The sequence below is a fragment of the Manduca sexta genome, chromosome 21 (assembly GCF_014839805.1).
Source record: "Manduca sexta isolate Smith_Timp_Sample1 chromosome 21, JHU_Msex_v1.0, whole genome shotgun sequence".
In the NCBI taxonomy this organism is placed as follows: domain Eukaryota; kingdom Metazoa; phylum Arthropoda; class Insecta; order Lepidoptera; family Sphingidae; genus Manduca; species Manduca sexta.
This window is the reverse complement of record NC_051135.1, coordinates 4,347,495-4,369,256: the sequence shown is the minus strand read 5'-3', so window position 1 is coordinate 4,369,256 and position 21,762 is coordinate 4,347,495. Positions and strand designations below refer to the sequence as shown.

Genomic DNA, 21,762 nt, shown 5'->3' with positions numbered 1-21,762 from the left:
TTTATTGTGTTGAATTTTGCAATGTTTATGTGTGATGACGTCACTAATAATGACGGCTGGCATCGCTTCGTTTTAGGCTCCGAGGATTACAGAATAAAAATTCAAAATTTTAATGACGAAAGTAAAATATTTACAATACATTTAAAACAAAAAAAATGTATTTGATAAATATTTTATCCCACTATTCTTTCTCCTGGAGCATTATATATTTTTTGGTTATATCAGTCAATACCCTGTTAGACTATTGAACCAATTTTTATGAAATTTGGTTTTAATTAGCTTTGTACCATAAAAAAGGATATAAGTTATTTGTTTCCTGGTTAAAGTTTATAACGCGGGGGTAGCTGCGAGTAATATCTAGTTATTTTTATGTACTTAAATCTTGAACATTTCTCAAAATGCTAAGACATTATTTAATGATAATGATGTCAACACCACATTAGGAATTATCACATTTAAGACAAAACAGCTACAATGTACGAAATATATCTCTAATTAAATCAATTATCAATAGTCGTTACGCGCTAAATCAAACAAATTATCATAAGCGTTACGATCAAGCGGTATCGGCAGTAGGTGTGTCGTTCAATTGCTGTAATCGAACCAATTTGGTATGAACCGAGCCGTGCCGGTCGAGCCAGTCGCTAGCTTCCAGTCCAACTAACATGCTGTGCCGATAATGCATCGGCTCAGAGAGTTATCTATCTATTTGACTAAGCACTTTGTTTCCATTTTGCAAACAGTGTGGTGATAACTTATCTATTCGTATTGGTTGATGTTGTATGGCAGTGGATGCACGCTCCGTCGACCGATACGATACTGTGATGTGATCTCGTGTTTGTGATACCGAAATACTGTGATAAATACCATCTAGCATTGTGACGATGACTGAAAGTATAGCTGATCTTCACGAGTTGGAAAAATTGAGGTTAGATATGTTACTTTAATTGTTATTTATTTAACATTCATTTTATTAAGTAATGTTTTCAGAATATTAATTATAAAAAGATCAACTCTTTGGTAACGTTCTTTAATAAGTAATTTAAATTTAACATATTTATTTACAAAAAGATGATTGTATTCAAAAACTAGGAAGAAAAATATTATTGTCACAGGTGAATGACACTAGTAGTCGCTAATACATTAGTTAAATAACTTTGAATATATTTTTTCTGTTAACACATTTATAAACCGATTTAACAGTTAGACAAATCTTGAAATCACGTAAACAAGCTAATCTTCATCTTGATTTTACTAATTAACCTATTATTTATATTTATCATTCAACAGAGTGCTGAAACTTTTCGCAGTGTTTCGCATTATCTTTGTGCTATTTTAAAATATCTCCTATAGTTTCGAAGTAAGGGTCACGTTTGGATATACGGAGAGTATATTGACTCAGACAGATCGAGCAACGACCTGCTAAATGATAACAGGAGGTGGATTTAATGGATCGAATATCGCTCGATGTCAATTACACTATAGTTGTGCTATTCATATTTCCGATTTCTAATATTTGAATTATTTAGCTTATCTCGACAAAACATATTTAAAAAAAAAAGTTTATAACGTTCGGCCGTAATGCACATTATTTTAAATTAAGAATCAATTCAAATCTGTTGGTTATTTGGCACATTTTCAAAGTTCGATTTTAAATCTAATTACAGTCCAAAGGGGACAGGAGAGAACAAGGCGCTGCCAAACGACACACCACAGAGATGGCGGATAATCCTGGAACCAGCCTTGGTGGGAGCCATGATGGCCATCAACCTTGGCCAGACTTCGCTGCAGAATTTCTACCTGCGAACTGCGTGCACAGTAGACTTGAATTATTCGCGAGAGATCTGCTACAGAGGTGTTGGGGAAGAATTTCGTGAAGCTGAGGTAATACTTAAATACACAGCAGTGGCGAAGGGTGACATTTGAAAAGGAACCCGACACAATATATAGGTAGTAATATGTTTGAATGCGGTCTGCAAATTCTTGTAACGTTGTTGTTGATTTATATTTAACATAAAGGGAAGCCGATAGTCATCGGGTTATATAGAACATTCGCAATTGCTCGGCAATATTACTGCTATTTATTGCAATTGTTCAGTGTCTACTCTTAAAACTCAATATTACAAAAATTACAGAAATTCTTTAAGACCGTTATAAATGACATGCTTTTCGAAGTTGTCACGAGGAAACAGCAATAGTGTTTTCCCGTTCGGACCAGCGCGAACCGAGTTCCAAGTAACACTGTATTTTATATTTTGTGTTTATTTAGGGCATCGACCTACATCAATATAATCCTGCAAATAGTATACCAATTACGTATGCCGATGACTTTACCTAAATCAGTTTAAATTGTACGTGTGTTTTTCGTGCGATGGAGAAAATAAAATGTTTGGTATTTAAGGAAAATTAATAGTTTTAGTTAGTTTAGGTTTTATTCATCTGTACGTGTAAAATATTTATATAGAATTAATAATTTATTATATTTGAAATGCACGAATTATTTTACTTGATATAATTTTAAATATTCAAACATTTAATTTCATGGTATATGTATAGAATATTGGCGAAAGGTGAAATTTTCCCAAAGGAACCCGACACAAAACATAGGTACTAATATGCATGTATGCGGTCTACAAATCATTCCGATGATAATTATTCTACAGATATCTTACATAAAGAGAAGCCGGCAGGAATCGGGTAAAATGGGGACCCTTGTCCACTAATACACAGAGAAAAACATAGCGGGTATACTATATAGTCAAGCAACGTATAAAACAATGTTACTAATGTATCAGATGACACAAAATGGCAAAAGAAATAAAATGGATTGATTAATAACAATTTATTAAATTAAATACGTAAACAACTTCAGTTATTTCTAGATACTTAATCGAAATACAAAACAATAAATATGATGGTATATATGTTTGCCTTAATAAATATAAACACTCATAATTATTAGTACGCACCATTTATAATTATCTTCCTTCAGTTTTAAACGGTTGACGACTTTATTTTTTGTGAGAATCGATCATATTAATATAAACATTTAAACATGTACATTTAAACAGTTTATAAGAGGAATATTCCTTTATCTCTGTTTAGGTTTTATTCAGGACTCAAGAAAGTATGAAACATAATATCAGGAGTTAAGATAGAAAAGTTGTTTAAACACGATACGTTTGAGTTGATATAACAATTATGACGACGTATTTCACATTGTTATGTAAGAGCAGGTATTATAATAAAATTTTGTATGCTGTAGATCTGTGGTAACTTAAATTTAAAATTCTTTCCTCAGTCCATCGACTTTTAATGAATTCTGTATAAATAAAAATTATCTTAATGTTCATTGCATGCACCAGTGAAAAGGTATACAGGCTGATGCCTGATGTCATATACTTATTTATTACCGTATTGGACTACTGGTATATCATTTCTGACTGGTTTCTGCCTAGGTTTTCATTTACGTCGCATGGCAAGTCTATTTGATCTCTTCTGTGTTCATAGAATGAATAATACTAAATAACAGCCGCACATTGTTTCGAGTTAACAATGAATATATTGTAACTGACTGTAGTATCATTTCTACGAATCTGTAAACAAATGGAGAATATTATTCAACAATTTCATGTTAAGAGATATCTAAATAATTTATCCCAGTCAGTTTTCAAAAAATTGCTCAGTTTCATAACGCAATGTTCAGCACTCACCTATATAAACGATATTGCTCGTGGCTCCGCCTACGTATATAAGTTTTTCGGGATAAAAATTTCATCGAAATCCGTTAGGTAGTTTTGAGTTTATCGTGTTCAATCAGGCACACAGATGCAGCGGGGAACTTTGTTTTATAATATTATTTTTTACTTATTAACGGGAACAATTCTGTCATACATGATTGATGAATAGCTTTAACCATTTACGCAGCGCACGCAAGAGAATAATGATCTTAGCGTTATGTTATATAGCTTATATAATATTGGGCTATCCAACACTAAAAGATTTTTTCAATTCGAAGCAGTAGTTCCTAAGATTGATGTGTTCAAACAAACTCTTCAGTTTTGACAATAATATACATACATACATATAAAATAAATAAATAAATAAATAAATAAATAAAATAGATGTCTTATTAACCTCCATGTCAGGATAGTTAACTAAACTATAACTATAACTGTAGGTTTTCGGATCGAATATCAATTCGGGCGACATTTTGATACGTCTTCTAAAATAATATGTTCAGAACTGCACTCTCTAGAAGTTGATATCACGTAAAAACGAAGCCGAATCCTTTCTGCAACATGCTTGAAACATGTCCACAGTGGAGTAGGGCAAGGGTAACTGGCAAAAGAATGAATTTTATCAGCAAAGGTTTAACAAAAACATTTTCTTACTTCCAGGCAGACAGTCAAATGTTGGTATCGAGTGTGAACGTGAGCAGAAGTTTCATTGGCAGTCTTCTTTCCACTATCGTTCTCCTCTTCGTGGGTCCGTGGAGCGACTGCAGCGGTCGTCGGAAACCACTGCTCATCATGCCACTGGTTGGAATGTGCATCATGACAACGGGAGTACTCCTCATGCTAATATTTCCTGGTGCTTCCACCATACAAGTGCTGTACGTTGTACAGATACCCATATCGTTGGGAGGGAATTTTGGACTACTACTAGCTGCTGCTTTCAGCCATATTGGAGATGTAAGTTTAGTTTTAACATAGTGTACAAGTATGTACGAGTCTGTGATTTTAGTTATTTGTTTTGAGCAAATTATTAATTATAATGGTTATTGTTATTTAGATTGACTGCAAATGACATAATGTCTTACAAGAAATTTATCAAAATACTTAAATTGTATAAAACAATATTATAAATGAACAATTAAATAAGCTTCTGTAGCGCATCCTGTAACATACGTCTTCATAACTGAGATTTTCTTACACTGAACGACTTTTATCAAATCATGCATCTTCAACCAATGCGTTCCCTGACATATTAGCACTCATTAAATACCAATATTTCCAGGTGTGCCACGCGACAGGTCGTGACGTGACCCGGACAATGGGCACCCACCGCGCCGCCATCCAGATAGCCCACGTGGTGGGCGCAGTCGGCGGGCCCTTGCTCTACCGCTACCTCGGATTCTACGGTGTGTTTCCCCTTGTTTTATTACTACAGGTATTTGTTTTATTTACTCCTTTATTTTAATTTCTTGATTGATTTTTGTTATATATAATACACTAGCTTTTGCTCGCGGCTTCGCCCGCGTGCAGGAGTTTTCCGGGATCAAAGTTCCGCTATATATTTTCCCTTGATAGAAAGTAGCCTATAACCTTCCCTGGGTCAACTATCTCCATACGAAACTTCATAAAAATCTGTTCGGTAGATTTTGAGGAAATCACTATTTTGGTCATAGTGACTTCCACATAAAAGGTAGGTATATGCTGTCGCGGAATTTTATTTAGACCTATTTAAGACAAACAATCCTACGGTATATCATCTTTGTCTAACTCCAACGGTTTAGGCAACGTATGCCAAAATATTTATTATTTATTTATTAACACTTTATATACAAAGAAGTATATAGGCGGACTTAATGCCAAAGGCATTTTCTACCAGTTGACCTTAAGGTGGTGCAAACTGCAAAATAGTAATTTTGTTTTCTAAATTACTAGATATGTATCGTTATATTATGCCCAAATTACACAAAATTATTTTTAATTGTAGGCTATATATTATTCTGATGTATAAGCAATATTACTGTAAAGTTTCATCCAAATCCGTTCATTAGTTTTTTCGTGAAAGAGGAACAAACATACATACATACAAACATCCATCCTCACAAACTTTCGCATTTATAATATTAGTAGGATGTAACTCTTGTACATTGGTAATTAGAGGTGTGTTGTTTTTGATTATATTTTTGGTAATTATGAAGGGGCCAAACCCCAGTTTTAAGAGTAGTCTAGAGTGTAAAAAAAAAAAAATATCTTTTCGTATCTTTCTTAATATTATAATCGCAAAAGTTTATGAAATTGTTGAATATTTGTTAGACGTAAATAGCTGAACGGATTTGCAAAAAATTAGGCACAGGTATAGACAAAGTCTTGAATTAACATTTAGACTACTTTTGTCACGGGAATTTACTCCCACAGGAAATAATGGATCGCTACTGAGTTCGGCCCTTTTGTAGCGGGAAGGCTTTTTCACGCATACAAAGTCGCGAGTGATACTTAGTCTAAAGTATAAATATAGAAATGAGACTTTTAATATGAACGTGCCCCGGTTTGTAAAGGCTATGGAGAAGGTACAATACTATGTAATATACGAAAGCGGCGATAGCCTAGTTGGGTGTGGAACGGATTGCCGAGACGAATGTCCGCAGGTTCAAAACCCAAGGACACACACCTCTGAGTTTTAAACAAAAATTATGTGTGTATTCTTTGTGAATTATCGCTTGCTTTAACGATGAAGGAAAACATCATGAGGAAACCGGCATACCTGAAAAATTCTCTATAGGAATTTTGAGGGTGTATAAAGTCTACCGATCTACACTAGGTCAGCGTGGTGGACTAAGGCCTTATCTCTCTCAGTAGTAGAGGAGGCCCGTGCCCAAAAGTGGGAAAGTAAATATACAGGGCTGATGATGATGATACGAAAGTAGATATAATCGAATATCCACCGTGCAATTAACATTTTCTTTTGATCCAAATTCCAATGAACTAAATTACGTAAACAAAGCTGGGTCAAGTCATTATACAACACGGTTGTAAAGATGCTTAATAGAGCCTAGAACCAAACTAGCCACACTTGATGCAATTGCTAGATAAACAGGATTTGCACTTAGTTTAGCGTTTACTTGGTGAGTTAATCCAATAACTAACCCGGCAACTTTCTTTGATGCTTGATATTTATCTCAGTTGGCATTTATATAACAAAGCATGAATGCAACTTACATAAGTATAAAGAATAAAATACAAATATAAGCCGCTTATTATTAAAATTTAATACGTATATATTAACCTTTAATATATGAAATAGAAATAATGTTCAATATTTCTTGATTACATTATGTATTTTTTTTTAATCTTTGTCGTCAAACTTCATCTCGCTAAAAGTTTCAAAGAATTGAACACATGCCGTAAAATCTGCCATCTTTGCCATTTTTGATAAGCTCCCAGTATTGTATTTTTCTACAAAAAAAAAACTATTAAAACAATGCAATGTTTGAATGTAATTGATGCCTATTCTTTATAAAATACGGTGATACAACTATTTTTGAAGAAACTACAAATATTACAGAAAATACTTCAAAATAGATTATGGGAATACAAAACCACAAAAATAAACTAGATCACAATAAATCCATGTCGGACATTTTAAAAAATGTTTGACATGTAAAATAAAATGACTACTTACAAAAGGTAATACATTTGTAATTGTTCCATCATATTCGTAAGTAGATTTTATTTTATAATACAATATCTTTATGCTCAAGCGAGGAAACGTGACAACCCTAAGAACACGCAAAACAAAATAAATAAAACATGACTTATTGCCATTAAGGTGTGGAAACTTTACTAAAAGATTATTGAAAATAATTAACGTATCACTGACAAGTTCTTTTAAAAATCTAAATCTGAATTCACTATAACTATAAAATTTTACAAATTCTGGACCCCGCAAAAATGAGGATAAGTGAACGTAAAATTTCAAGGCAATAATTAATTGTTAAGATTTGCTTTTACATAACACGGAATATTGTTTTTAAATACTATTTTACTTAGGTTTTAGTTTTTGCTTAATTACATGAACTTGCTTTTTATTGGTTCTAGTATTGTGTTAGTTAGTTTGTAATATTTTTTAATTTTTTCACTAACAAACTTTTTATTGAATTCCAAAATTAAAATGAATATTAAATTACGCTTCCATTGATTTATAACATGTAGGACAAAAAATATTGAATTTAAAATAAACACTATTTTTATCTTATTCCCGAGATTATCCCTCAGCTAGCTCAGCGGCCTAAACTGGGTCTTGGTCTCTGGCATGAGAGTCATCCAGCTATCCCTATCCGCTGCCAGCACTCTTCGGTTACTGGCTTGAAGTTTTTACAAATCACCTTCTACCGTATTCCTCCAGCGGTACCTATGTCGTCCTACCGGCCAGCGACCTCTTATTTCCTTATTGCAAATGTTTTGATTTCAGTTCTCTTCCCTAATGTACGTGATCTTCGTCATGAAAGACGTCAACGTGAACCGGGAGAATAGAGTATCCGCTTGGAACTGGCGGCTGCCTTTCAACGCGGTACAATGTTTGCTTAGGAATCGAGACGGAAACAAGCGCAAGATAATCCTATTGATGCTCGTTGTTGCTCTTGGAGACAGAGTTCTGTTATCAGGTCAGTAAATTTAAATTATATGTTAGCTCCTGATTTCATTTTGCTTTATTAGCGCTTTCTATTAGACTTCCATGTACCTCCTCGATCAGTGCTGATAATCGTGAACACAATACAGAAATGCATATCTACAGTATGCATAAGCTAGCTCGGGCACATCATCTGTCATATAGGAGTTTAACTGTAGTGAAATAATGTTTTGCCGTATGTCCAAAAATCCCTACTTTCTAAGCCCTATCCCTCTTTGTGGAGACATTTAACATCATTATCTAATTACTCATTCATCGGCATATGCTGTAAAGAAGAATTGTTCAGGGTTAGTCATGCAAGGCGTTGTGGTTCGTGCTCACTAGACGTTCGGGGGCATTAAGCGAGGCGTTAGGAAATATCTAATAGTAGCATAGCTTTACATTGCCAGCCTCGCTTAGCGCCGGTCTGGCGGGAAAGGATTAAAATGAATATGTAGAAGGTCGCTGTACAGTAAATAAGTGCCGATAGAAATAAACTACTATGTATTTTATATATTATAGTTACGTGTTATACGGAGTAGAATATTTTTTTTAAAAAGGTATGCATTTCTATATCTTCATATATTTATTTCTTTTGGACCAATATTTAGCTAACCTAAAATCCGCACTGAATTTCTTCGTTTTAAAATAAAATAAACAATTCGAAACATGTTAGACTATTTTTGTATAATATAGACTCTACCATTTTTAATTTCGGCTCTACTAAGAAGACTAGTTAAATACATAACAATTAGAATTTTTAGAAATAGTGATTATAATGTGATGCATCTAGGTAAATGATATCAATAAAGATATGGTATCCACACTTTCCGAAAAACGGTTTTTAAACCAAACTTGTAGTTGGCGGTCCAGGAAAACCTTCTACGGTAATAAAATTCATCAATTCGTAATTGCATCTCATCTTTAATTTTAGCGCAAGTTAATAAGTAGAAACCAATGCATAATAAGATTGTGTGATCGAAGAAAGCCTGGTTCCTAACAATGCCGGTGTTTTTATTTTTATTTGTGTTGTAGTACAAAAACATACAACAATATTTTTTGTTATTTTATGATAATATGCAGTTATATTTAGTTTTTCTTCATATTTTTCATACCACGATTTTATGAATATTTTAAATTTAGGTGTTCCCCTAAATACGAAAAAAAAACTAGTCAAGTTCTGTACAATTTTTAGTTGTCAATAAATTATTATTCATTGTTATTATTTTGTTGTTCCTAGCCGAAGTCTTGATCGCGTACATGTACTACAGATACAAATTCCACTGGGACGACGTGATGTTCGGATCCTTCCTCGCCTACAGAAATATCATCAGTTTTACCGGTAAGTAATCTAAGGCACCGCGCACACGCTGTCAACCTACCACTGACAACTAGATCAGTATTCATCATTTTCATCGTATAGATTCTCGGTAAGAAGTTCTTAACGTTTGCGCTACACCTTACATTCCTGAACAGTTATTCCGCTCACATGTTAATAATTGGCAGAGTTTACTATACTAAATCACGTTTCATTTTCAGGCACACTTCTAATTTTATCCGTGCTGAAGCGGCGACTCAGACTGACGGATGAAACTGTCGGGATGCTGAGCTGTATGTCGTACGTTCTGTCAGCGTCGGGTCTCATTGCAGCCAGAAATACCATCTGCGTGTTTTTACGTACGCATTCTTTTTTGTCTAAAATTACGTTAAGATGTTTGATCACTCGCTGTGATTATAAAGATTTATGTCTAGTTATAATTAATGTCATATTGACTACTAACAGATTTTACTAAACGACCCCAATAATTGCGAAACAATTCTAAGAATGAACATATTAAAATAAGTCATTTATTGGTACATTATACTTCATTCTAATTAAGACCAGGTCCTATTACGTTTATGGGGATATATCGCGTCTTTCCCCAATCACGGGTGTTCTAATCGAAGGACAGCTTTGATAGTCGTATAGGTAAATAGGGCATTTTTGAATCTGTTATCTGTGCAGCTATCGAAGACAGATTCGCCTCTATAAATGAGAATAGCATATAGTAAGGTCAGAACCTTACTTAATTTTTCTGTCCATGTAGCAGTTAGTTACCTACTACTGAAATCGGTTGAAGGAAGGAATCAAATAGCAACTCCGTATTCGATGACTCATTTTAATCCATTAAGCTCGTGTAGAAGTCGCATAAAAATTTAATATGGAAGTGTCCTCTTTATTTATAAATTATCATTTATCGTTTCTCCATAATCTCATTTTACTTTAAATTGTAGGTACCTATATATTGTCTATGGGTGCTCTTAGTACGTAATCATTTCTATCATAATTGATAGCATCATGTAACTGGCTAACATCTAATCTCCAATTCATATTATCATATAAGCTATCATTCACATTCGATACAACAAAATGTAAGTCAATGATAAGGATAAAAGGTCGATTTCTTTTGTCATTGACGCTATACAAAGATTACCAAAAATTACGCAATATTTTGTTATTGCAGAGAAATTTAAAGCAAGCAAATGATAGTTGTAATATTTCTATTTCAGTTCCCTAGTTGGTATAATATCCCAAGGATCTCAAGTTGTGCAAAGGCCGTTAATTAACAAACAAATTTTACCCACCGAACAAGGTTTGTGTTACTTACGCCGTTATTTGTCAACACACTTGATTTATGATTTCCTTTAATTTAGATTTAGGATTAGCTGTAATATTCTTTATATTCCTTAATGTCAGTAGAAAGATAATTTTTGGTATATGTAATTATTTAAATTAAATATCTTAAAATACAATGTCAATAAAAGTTATTAACCTGTATTTTAATGCGTCACTTTTACTTTATTTCTGGGGTAAAGTATTTTGAAAATCTAAAAAAATACACTAGGTTTATCACTGATATATTATTTGTTTTTTTTTTGATTTTAAATTTTGGATAGAGTGACAAGTTAACATTAAATTGCGAAACTAATTTCAAGTGGAATATGAGATCAGAGCAAAAGTTACTGTCAATTCTTTCATAAACTATTAGCATCTTTCGATGCGCTCATTCGTATTCCGCGTGATGATTGATCGACTTTATCTCATCTCTGCCATCAAATTCATATCAAATTCTGATTTACAGGTAAGATATACAGCGTCATGGGTGCGTTGGAGTCAGCTACACAAACTATGTCTTCACCCTTATACTCTCTGTTGTACAGCAAGACGGTTTTGTCGATGCCTGATGCATGGCTCCTGCCTGGAATAACTCTAGCCGTGTTTCAACTCCTTGCCTATTTAATAACAAGAAGTCTGGGAAATAAAAATACTCATGCTAAAGAAAATCCAATCAAAAGTAACCCAGATGCTGAAAACATAAAGGATGTAAATCAGAGTAACGATGTAAAAAGTGAAGTGAATTCGAATAATCATTTAGATGATAGTAAACCTGTCAAAACTAAAACTTAGTGTAGTGCACGCTTTTTGTAACATTTATTTGTTTTGATAAAATATTACATTTTTTTTTTATAAAAGTTGTTTTTCTTACGTCTATGGAACTGCATATCCAATAAGATGGATGTCTTAAATATTAGAATTCGAGGAAATAGAAAAATCTATATGGATAAAAAAACGGAATACAGCAGCCGTCATTGCAATATCCTAAAAACAATACAAACACACATCACGCCGTTATCTCCGAAGGGGTGAGAGGTGGTAAGTGGCGAACTGATCACCATATCGGGCACAAATTCTAGACTCCGGGCTAATATTGAGCACAAAAATTAATATCACTTTGCCAGACTCGGGTTTCGAACCCCAGAACTTAAGAGAGTAGTGATCGTACCGTGCACGCGATACAACTACGCCACCAGAGACAGGCATTTCAATATTTTTTCTAAAGATTGTTCAATTTGTTAACAATGGGGCGAAATGGACGATTCAGACATTTTTGGCGGGCCAAAAGTCGTTCCTATTTTAATAACTTTTAAACTTGTGTAAAAATCCAATATTAAGATAAAGAGAGACGATTTGCTGGCCGTGCTACTCGTTTTTGCTGCGGTACGCAACACTTAAACTTTGCGGGGATTATTAATCTGCATGAACGGGCCATGTAAAATTCCACTACGGGTCACATTATGACCTGCGGGCCTGGGTATATTTACATGATTTACTTATACATTTCAAGGCAGACGTGCAATTTACAATAAAAGGAATTCAAAAATGAAAGCTGTTTTTGATGTAATACAGAACCTGCGTATGCAAATTGTAGTCAAATATTTATTTACATGTAATACAAAGTCCATCAAAGGGGAAAATGAATAGTATCATAACACATATTTTTAATTCCTTACACAATATAACTAATTCTTGGATTTTCCATATATTCATTAAATATACAGCATGAAGTAGTTTAGTATGTAAGTCACACTCATACATATCTGGATGACCTCATCTTTCGATCGATCTAAAAACACTCAAGTTTCGAGTTCAAGAACCTATTGATAACATTTGAAATGTTATATTACGTAATATTGTATTACAACAAAAGGTAAAAAATCTCTGGAAATTAAAAAATACCACGGATCTAGACGACGTAGAGGGTGTGGTAAGGATGGCCCGTCCCGGGCGTAACTATACGGAGGCGGCAAAATGTCTAAAATAAAAGCTTTTAAAATAAAAACTTTGTCTTTCATATTTTATCGTATTTACTACTTGATGAAAGAGGGGGCTGGGGCTTGGTATTCATGGCGCTTTTTTGTTTTATTACAATGAATATTCTTTTACTCTCGACCGCCGCTCTGAGGGCTTTCATTTGAGGATGGACTTGTCTAAATTAAATATATCCTTAGACCACCTAGAACAGTGGTGTCTAATCTTTTAATATTGTTTTCCCTATGATCTGTGTGGGTAACTAATTTTACTCTACCTTCAAAATGTTATCAAAACAAACAAAAGGTACAAGCAAATACAAACATCTTTATTAATCATAAATTGCTCAAAAGCCTTACAATTTTAATGTCAGCTCTGTTACTTTTTTTATTTTACGATCCTATAATTAGGTCCCTTGTTACCCCGATGAAAACTGATTTACCCCTGCGGGGGTATTTACTCCCAAGTTTGGAATCCAGGACCTAGAAGGACGCCCCGTGTGCTTATTACCGCGAAATATATTGTCGCTCTCAATGTATGAAAAAAAAAATGAAAAATATTTTTTTTTTATTTAACACAAAAGATCTTACACGGAATAAATATACAAAGTATGAAATTTTACAGTAAAGTACGAATTGAAACAATGTATTGACAACGGTCCCCACACTAGGCAAGCCTGTATCGTGGGGTCCCGTGAGATCATTCAGAAGTGCTTTTTATCACAATAGACTTTGTTTGTAAGGTAACATAAAATGAGATCATATTATAATACATTACTAAAAAAACAATTAGCATCTAGAGTACATTGTAACAGTAGCTAGTTTATTAAGAATTATATCGTTCTGTATTGTTATGAACGCAAACATAAATAAACCTAAACACTTGTCTATTAGACTAAAACAGTTTTATAAATGTATGCATGAGCATTTGCTCTTATACTCTGACAGAAAGGAAAGATCATACAAGCTTCGTCCTTTATATAACCCTGACTAAAAAATTGTCAGTAATTGATAGCAAAATAAATGACACATTTTACCCTGTTATCGTCCAGACTGCCAGTCAAAATTAAGATAATACCTACTGATATAATGTCAATGTCCTGAATTTTTCAAAACCGTAACAAAATAACACCTTTTGCAAAAACACGTTATGTACACGCCCAACAGTTATCGGTAATAATTTATTTTGCTAATATCAAAATCACTGCTTTATCACACTGATAATCTTAATTGTGGATTATTAGGAGTTATATTGGAAACATCAAAGATTTTTTCAAATATTATAATACTTTGTGGAAATCAAATTATAATAATCATAGTTGATGTGAAGGATTTGTCTATCAATACGTGAGAATCTATATAGGTCTAGAAATGATAATGAAATCAAAGTTAATCCTTATGTTTTAGTTGAGGTTAGAAAAAAGACGATGAGTTTTTTGCTTTTTCTTCTAAACGTATGAAACTGCTAGCACTTATTACAATGAACATAACAGTATTAGGTACAAGTATTAGATGACAAATATTCCAAAAAAAATTGAATACATCCACAATTCATATAGGCTGTATTACATATTAGAGATCACATTCAGATTCCCTGTTCCTCATCCTCTTCTGATCCTGGCTCTCTCTGGTAGAGCGGACAATGTAATATTTACTGACGGTAATCGATTAACACTAAGTAATCCTTGCCGGTTTAAACAAAATCAACGATCATAATAAATATCATTCGAAAAGAATGACGATGGCAAGGATAAGTTGGGTTATAATTATAGTTTAGGAATTATTTTTCGTGTCATAATATGTTGCATACACGACTGTGACCTGTTTTGTGTTTAATAAACAAATAAATAAATAGGAGGTCGTTGAAGGAACAACAATGTTATTAGGTCACTCAGAACAGCAAAAAATATAAGAAATTTGTGGTGGTCGAAGATGGCTATAGCTGTCAGTTCTTACATGGATAATAAAGGCATTTAAACAAAAAATATAAAATAAGATATACTCATATTTATTACGAATATAAATTACGTATTAATTTTAGTAGAAACGCGAGAATCGAGTTACTGACCACTAAGAACCTTTACAAACAATAATACCAAAAAAATGCAAACTTTTGAACCACCCCTGCCGTGTCACCTCTAAATTTTATTTCGGTATATTTTTTAAAAACGTAAACAAAGTTTCACCTTAATCTTCACCTTCTCAACATTACTCAAGCTACTTCGATAGAACCAAACCAGCTTTAATATTTTTGTTATCTGAATTTAGATAAATATCTGATAATAATAAAAACAGCATATTATGATATTGGTTAACTGTTAAACAAATTCTATAGATATTAACGAAACTAAAAAAATATTCTATAGTCACTGATCTTTTGTTTATTAATCAAATCAAATGAAAGGGGACATCTTGATCAGATCAGTTTAATATCTAGGACTACGTCTAACTCCAGGTCGATTACCTTGTTCTGATCAAACCCATGTATGCTCACAAAGAGCTAAAAATCTTTGTCTCTGTTATCATTCGGCGAATTTTTAATCCGAATTTGTAGACATTTTCAATCATTTATGTCGTCCTGTGATATGAAAATGGAACAAATTTTCGCGATCTCACTTATTCGAATAAAGATATAATAGTCTCTCAATAATATTATGATGGATGACTTTGGAAATTTATTGTAAACCTCGACTCTCCCATATTATGATAACATACTTTCATTTCCCGTGGTTTGGGTACAAAAAGCCACCGATTTGAACTACTGCCTTCCATAACTAGTTAGTATAGAGTACTATACCTTATAATATTACGGGGTTTTGTCGTTACCTTTGGATTGAGTGAACTAAGAATTGGAATAAAAGCACTGGGTCATCTATTACACGTTAATACTTTCAATTTGATATTTGAATCACAAATGGGGATCACATGCATGTATAATGACAATAGCATGTTAGTATATCACGAGAATGTCACTATCTACAGGCACTGTTGATACAATAATATATCTACAAGAAAAACATAGTATCAGGCTATAAAATCTTACAAGATATCCTACAAAAACATTATTTGTTTGTCTGTTTTCATAAAAATATAATTGCATTTTACTGTAACATTAAATGATATGTACAAAACATTGGAAATTTTAACTTATCTGTATTGGTATTAAATGTTTTGAAAAGGCAAGTCTTGAAATTGTTATAAAGAATTTACACACACACACACACACACAATATCACAATATCTTTTCGCCAAGTGTGTTCCGCCCATGATGTGATAGGAAGCGCGCCTATCGCCATATCAGACATAAATTCCAGACTTCGGGCTGATACTGAGCAGAAAAACCCAAATATCACTTCGCTCGACCCAGGGTTCGAACCCAGGACCTCAGAGCGCTATTGTACCGCGCATTCAGTATAACTACGCCACCGAGGCAGTCGAGCTTCGATCAACAATAGAAGCAGTCGAGGCATAAGGAATTTAATGTAAGTTAAGTTAAGAAATAATATTATTAATGCATGGAATTGCATATAGTGATACTTCCTATGTTTTGTTAGCTCTCCCGTAAATTAAAGGAGACAGTAATGCTATATGAAATATACCTAGATATTTAAATATAATTGTCTTGTATTTTTTAAACATTTGACTAGTCATCAAATTGATTTAATTATTACACTTTTTGATTTTGGGGTATACAATTGATGAAAATCATTATTATTTGCATACTGGTGAGAAATTTTAAGATGTCTTCGAATTTGCTGCTAAGTTAAACGCTGGAGCAGCACGCGCATTAATTTTGAAGGCGCCCTAGTCGGGTCAGGCAGCGCGGTAACAATCAGAGTACATAAAGTGAGATCGGGCGGCATAATCTGGTGACTAGCGAGTTATCATCAGTCAACATTATCGTTGAATATTTGCCCGTCACCACACAGATGAATCTTTGATTACCCAGATAATTCAGATACCTACACTTGCTAAATTTGGCGTTCCGAGGTTTTGTAACAAAGATCTAAGGAACTTCGCCGACATAATTTTCTTCGTTCAAAACACGACTTACCACCAGCGAGCAATCAATATATTGCTTTCATACCCTTGTTGATTTCTTGTCAAGGTATAATTATTGAAAACTTTCATAATATTATTGTAGATTTTGTCTTACTTGCCTTTAGTGTGTTAAAACACTGTCTGGCTACTGGTGGTAGGTCGCTCATATGTGAGAGTCCGCTTGGGTACCACTGCAATGTCTATTTCTGCCGTCAAGCAACGATGTGTAGTCACTGTTGTGTTCCTGTTTGAAAAACATTGCAATGTCTCATTACGTCCAGTAGTTACACTGGCTGTAGCATAATGTGGAATACCAAACAATAATGATTTCTTATGTTTACGCGAATGTTAGACATTGAAATATAAACTAAAAACTATTTAAACGGATTTTATCGCGGTTTTTTATATTATTATTTTCTCCCGACGTTTCGAAGACTTTGCAGCCTTCATGGTCACGGGGGGACTGAGGTGTTGTTCATCCGTAAAGTCAAAGTTATAATATCTACCTACATTTTTCAAATATACAATTTTTAAAATTTTTATCTGTTGACGGTGCGATCTTCGCAGAATGAGCTCACAGTGTCTTGAGGTCTGGCAGCCGGTCTTTGGGATCCGATTTAATTAAATGTAGAACAGGATCCCAGGCTTGTGCAAGCTTCCAACCATCTTCCCTATTGAAATTTGGGTGTTTTTTAATTTCAATAGCCTCGCGAATCATCCTAGGCAGGAATCGGTGTTCTTTGGCAAGGATTTGTGGCTTGTCTAATCGCAAATAATGATTGGAGCCTCCTTCAGAATGTTCAGCGACTGCAGACTTCGTAGAGCGTCGGTGTTTCACGTCAGCTATATGTTCTTTTACGCGGGTCCCTATATTTCTTTTGTTTGTCCTATATAAGAGAGGCCACAGTTGCAGTCTATCTTGTATACACCCGGTTCTTGCAGAGGTATATGGCACTTGACAGGTGGTAAAAATTGACTAATCTTCTTAGGCGGCTTAAATAGGCTTTTATTGAAGCACGCTTCAGGATGTAGCCAATCTTGTCGGTGACTCCTCTCACATATGGTAGTACAACCGGAACACGTTCAACTGTGGCTGGTTTCACTCAGTCTCTGTGACGGCGGCGTGGAATTTGGAGCTTGTTGTCTCGCAGTACTTGCTTGACATGTTGTAGCTCAGCGGCCAGGTGTTTCTCGTCACAGATTCCTCGTGCTCTCTGAAACAATGATTTGCCCACGGTAGCTAACTGTTTTGGATGGTGGTGAGATTCACCGTTCAGATATTTATCAGTACTGATAAATATCTGAACGGTGAATCTCACCACCATCGGATCGGATCCCAAAAGACCGGCTGCCAGACCTCAAGACACTGTGAGCTCATTCTGCGTAGATCGGACCGTCAACAGATAAAAATTTTAAAAAATTGTATATTTGAAAAATGTAGGTAGATATTGTAACTTTGACTTTACGGATGAACAACACCTCAGTCCCCCCCGTGACCATGAAGGCTGCAAAGTCTTCGAAACGTCGGGAGAAAATAATAATATAAAAAACCGCGATAAAATCCGTTTAAATAGTTTTTAGTTTATATTTCAATACCAAACAATAGTTTGTAATCCGAAGTGTTGTATAGAATTTTTACTATTTATGGGCGGTCGTATCGCTTGCCATCAGGCGAACGGCAAACTCGTCTCGTTATTAAATAAAATAAAAACCAATGCAGCGCCATGATCTGTAATAATAGTTTATTTATATTATATTCCGGCTACAATACTAAATATTTTCATTCGTCTAAACATAATGCCATACGTATGTACAATGCAGAATAAAGTTAGGATAACCGAAGACAGAGTCGCGCCAAAAGTAACTGCTTTTTAGATGTGTAAGATTATAGAAATATAAGTTTTCTCATGCAGTTTATTCCATGTTTTTTCGTCTCGTATCTATTTATTGATCTTCACGATACAGGTTCATACAAGTACATTTAGGTTTTGAGTCTAGTGCAACGATCGCTGATATTACACTAAAGGTACAATAATGCTTACTTATTTTTTGACATTATCGCCTATGTAATTGTTTTTGTACTTTTACCGATAATAATATTCTACGTAGTGTAACAAAACAAAACAAAATTTCATCTTTTCAGTTTTTTACTTTATTTCAGGTGTAGATATTTGATGGCTTCGGTGATTTAGTTGTAAGTACATAATATGCACCTATTGCGGTACGATTGTTATGCTGAGGTCTTGAGTTCGGTTCTCAGGGGGAAATTTTAAGTTTTTTGGGTTGTACCAGCTCTAACTCGGAAAGTTACGCCCAATATAGCGTTATAATCCTTTTCGTCAAGGTACGAAATAAACAACGTATAGTGAGTGCGCTAGTAGCGTCTCTGCCTATACTTTCGGGAATAAATACGTGGGTGTATGTATGTATATCCAATGTAGATATGTATATCAAACAATACAACATGATGCGAGATCTGACTCGATAGCGATAGCTAACATTTCATTATTAATCCGATAAAATTTTGGTATAAATATTTCTACCGCAATACAGCAAAGGCAGTATCTCTGAACATATCGTTCTGTACATTTGTTTTATTTACATACTCTTCTAGAAAGTGAATATGTAAGTACCACTATACTTCGTCATGTACTTACTTTCGTCATGTTCTGACTACCTCGGTGGCGTAGTTATAATTGTACAGGGTACGGGTACGACTACCGCGCTGAGGTCCCGTGTACGAATCCCGGGTCCGGCCAAAATAAAGGCGACAGGGTTTTTCCATCTTAAAAAATGACTTACTCGCAGATCGGAGTCAGGAATTCGGCGTTGTGGTACCCCTGTGCCGGAAAGCACGTAAAGCCTTTGGTCCTGCGCTTGATCTCTCTCCGGTCATGTAGGATTGCCGTCTCACCGGACTATGAGAGTGAAGAAACAGAGAGTGCACCTGTGCACTTGTACACTATAATATCTCCTGCGTACTTGACAGACCTCTGTTGAAATTGGCCTCCGTAGCCGAAATTCAATTAGGACGGAATCATCATGTATTATGTATTCTTTAAATCTATAATGAAGATATTCATAGCGCCATTACAATAAATTATATTATTGATAGTTATACTTTTATTCGACATATTTTGTGTGTGTGCACATATGTACAATTAAATAACGATTTAAATGGTCAACAAGTTAAATTGTTATGTGTATATTGTCTATTGTTGTTAATTATTAGTATGGTATTTTGCCTGTTGTAGGTTTAGGGATCACCCTTTAATATCTATCTCATTATCGATGTCGTGTGTCATAAATGGTTATCCATTATGGTTCTGATACGCAGTTTCATTTCGCGGTACTGTTAAGAAGGTAATTTCGGGAAAATAATAAATTATTTTTCTTTCAGAATGCAACGCCCACCAGGTTACAACCCAGGTTATCCCGGAGGTATGCCGATGCCAAACCAAGGCATGCCGGGTCAAGCTCCTCCCAATTACTATGGCGCTCCAATGCCCGGAGCACCCAGACCTGGTTATGGCCCCCCTGGGCAAATGCAACCTCAGGGCCAACAGCAGAACTGCTTCATGCCTGCAGCAACCATCCGCAAACTAAGTAACACCACGCCGCCCCGTTTCGACCAAGGTTTTAAATGAAAAACTGTTGAAATAGAATCTCTTCTACCTCTTTGTATGTTCTGATGTGTTATTTTTCTGGTGTGTTATTACTTAAATTAGAGTGTATAATATTTAGTTTAATTTCTTAGATTTAAGTTGTTGTTAATAAAATTCTGTCAATATATATTATGTCTCATTTCTACTTATTTCAATAAAAACTTATTGTGTAGCAGATGTTGAGGTTGATTGGTAGGTTTTTTGAGCAATTTATGTTCTTAGTAATAGTTAACATTCGTTATTTATTAATTGGTTTTAAAAAAGGAGGTTATGTATTCGCCCAGCATGTATGAATGTTTGTATGTTCGCGATTTTCCCAAAAACTGCTCATCCGATTTGGACGAGATTTACGTTATTAAAATGTATGTTTTTGAGGGAAGTTTTAGTACTTATTTAATATATCTGATGAAGATATTCAAAAATAAAAATGGAATACATCAATCACTAAAAGGAAATGACTGACCGCGATTTCTGCGACAGCATATCTATATATTGTTTACATAATTCCATAATCAACTAACAAACAAGGAAATAAATTTTTGAGAATGTAAACTACCCTACCAATTACGCTAAATTAATTTGTCCATCGGAAAGGTTCACCGGTGCAGGTATGTCTGCGCCGATAGACCGCAATGTGTGTGGGAACAGACCTGTGCAGATTTTTGAGCCTGTGCAGGTGACCGGCGCAGGATCGAAAATCAATTCTTTCAATTGATACACCTTTAGTACCGTGTACCTGCCAAAGCGACTGTAGCCCAAACTTCATAATAGCCCATCGTTGTCATCTGTGTTGGAAGCATGCGCTGATAAACTTTCAGCTTTTATAAAATAACGAAGGTCTGGGGTTCACGGGCTCTTAGACTATTATGTGTGCATTCGGACTAACCTGCATTAATATTAATTATGCTGGTGCATATAAGATATTTAAGAAGTTATGTTCTTCAAACAAAAAATATAAAAAACAATAAAAATAAAAAATAAAGAAATAAAAAACATCCCTTGTCCTGGATAGGGGGACCAGAAAAAA

General features: G+C 34.5%; 1 protein-coding gene and 1 long non-coding RNA gene across 2 annotated transcripts; both read left to right on the top strand.

Moving 5' to 3' along the window:
- Positions 1-628: 628 nt before the first annotated feature.
- On the top strand, positions 629-11,918 carry LOC115445065 (proton-coupled folate transporter). Its single transcript, XM_037441034.1, has 9 exons — positions 629-928; positions 1,668-1,884; positions 4,401-4,694; positions 5,020-5,172; positions 8,203-8,395; positions 9,641-9,742; positions 9,940-10,077; positions 10,959-11,033; positions 11,523-11,918. Exons 1-9 carry the CDS (start codon positions 885-887, stop codon positions 11,846-11,848), a joined length of 1,542 nt encoding a protein of 513 aa, XP_037296931.1. The 5' UTR covers positions 629-884; the 3' UTR covers positions 11,849-11,918.
- Positions 11,919-19,617: 7,699 nt separating this feature from the next.
- LOC115444931 lies at positions 19,618-20,862 on the top strand. Its single transcript, XR_003938774.2, has 2 exons — positions 19,618-19,695; positions 20,471-20,862. It is a non-coding gene; the product is annotated as an uncharacterized LOC115444931 (long non-coding RNA).
- Positions 20,863-21,762: the final 900 nt, after the last annotated feature.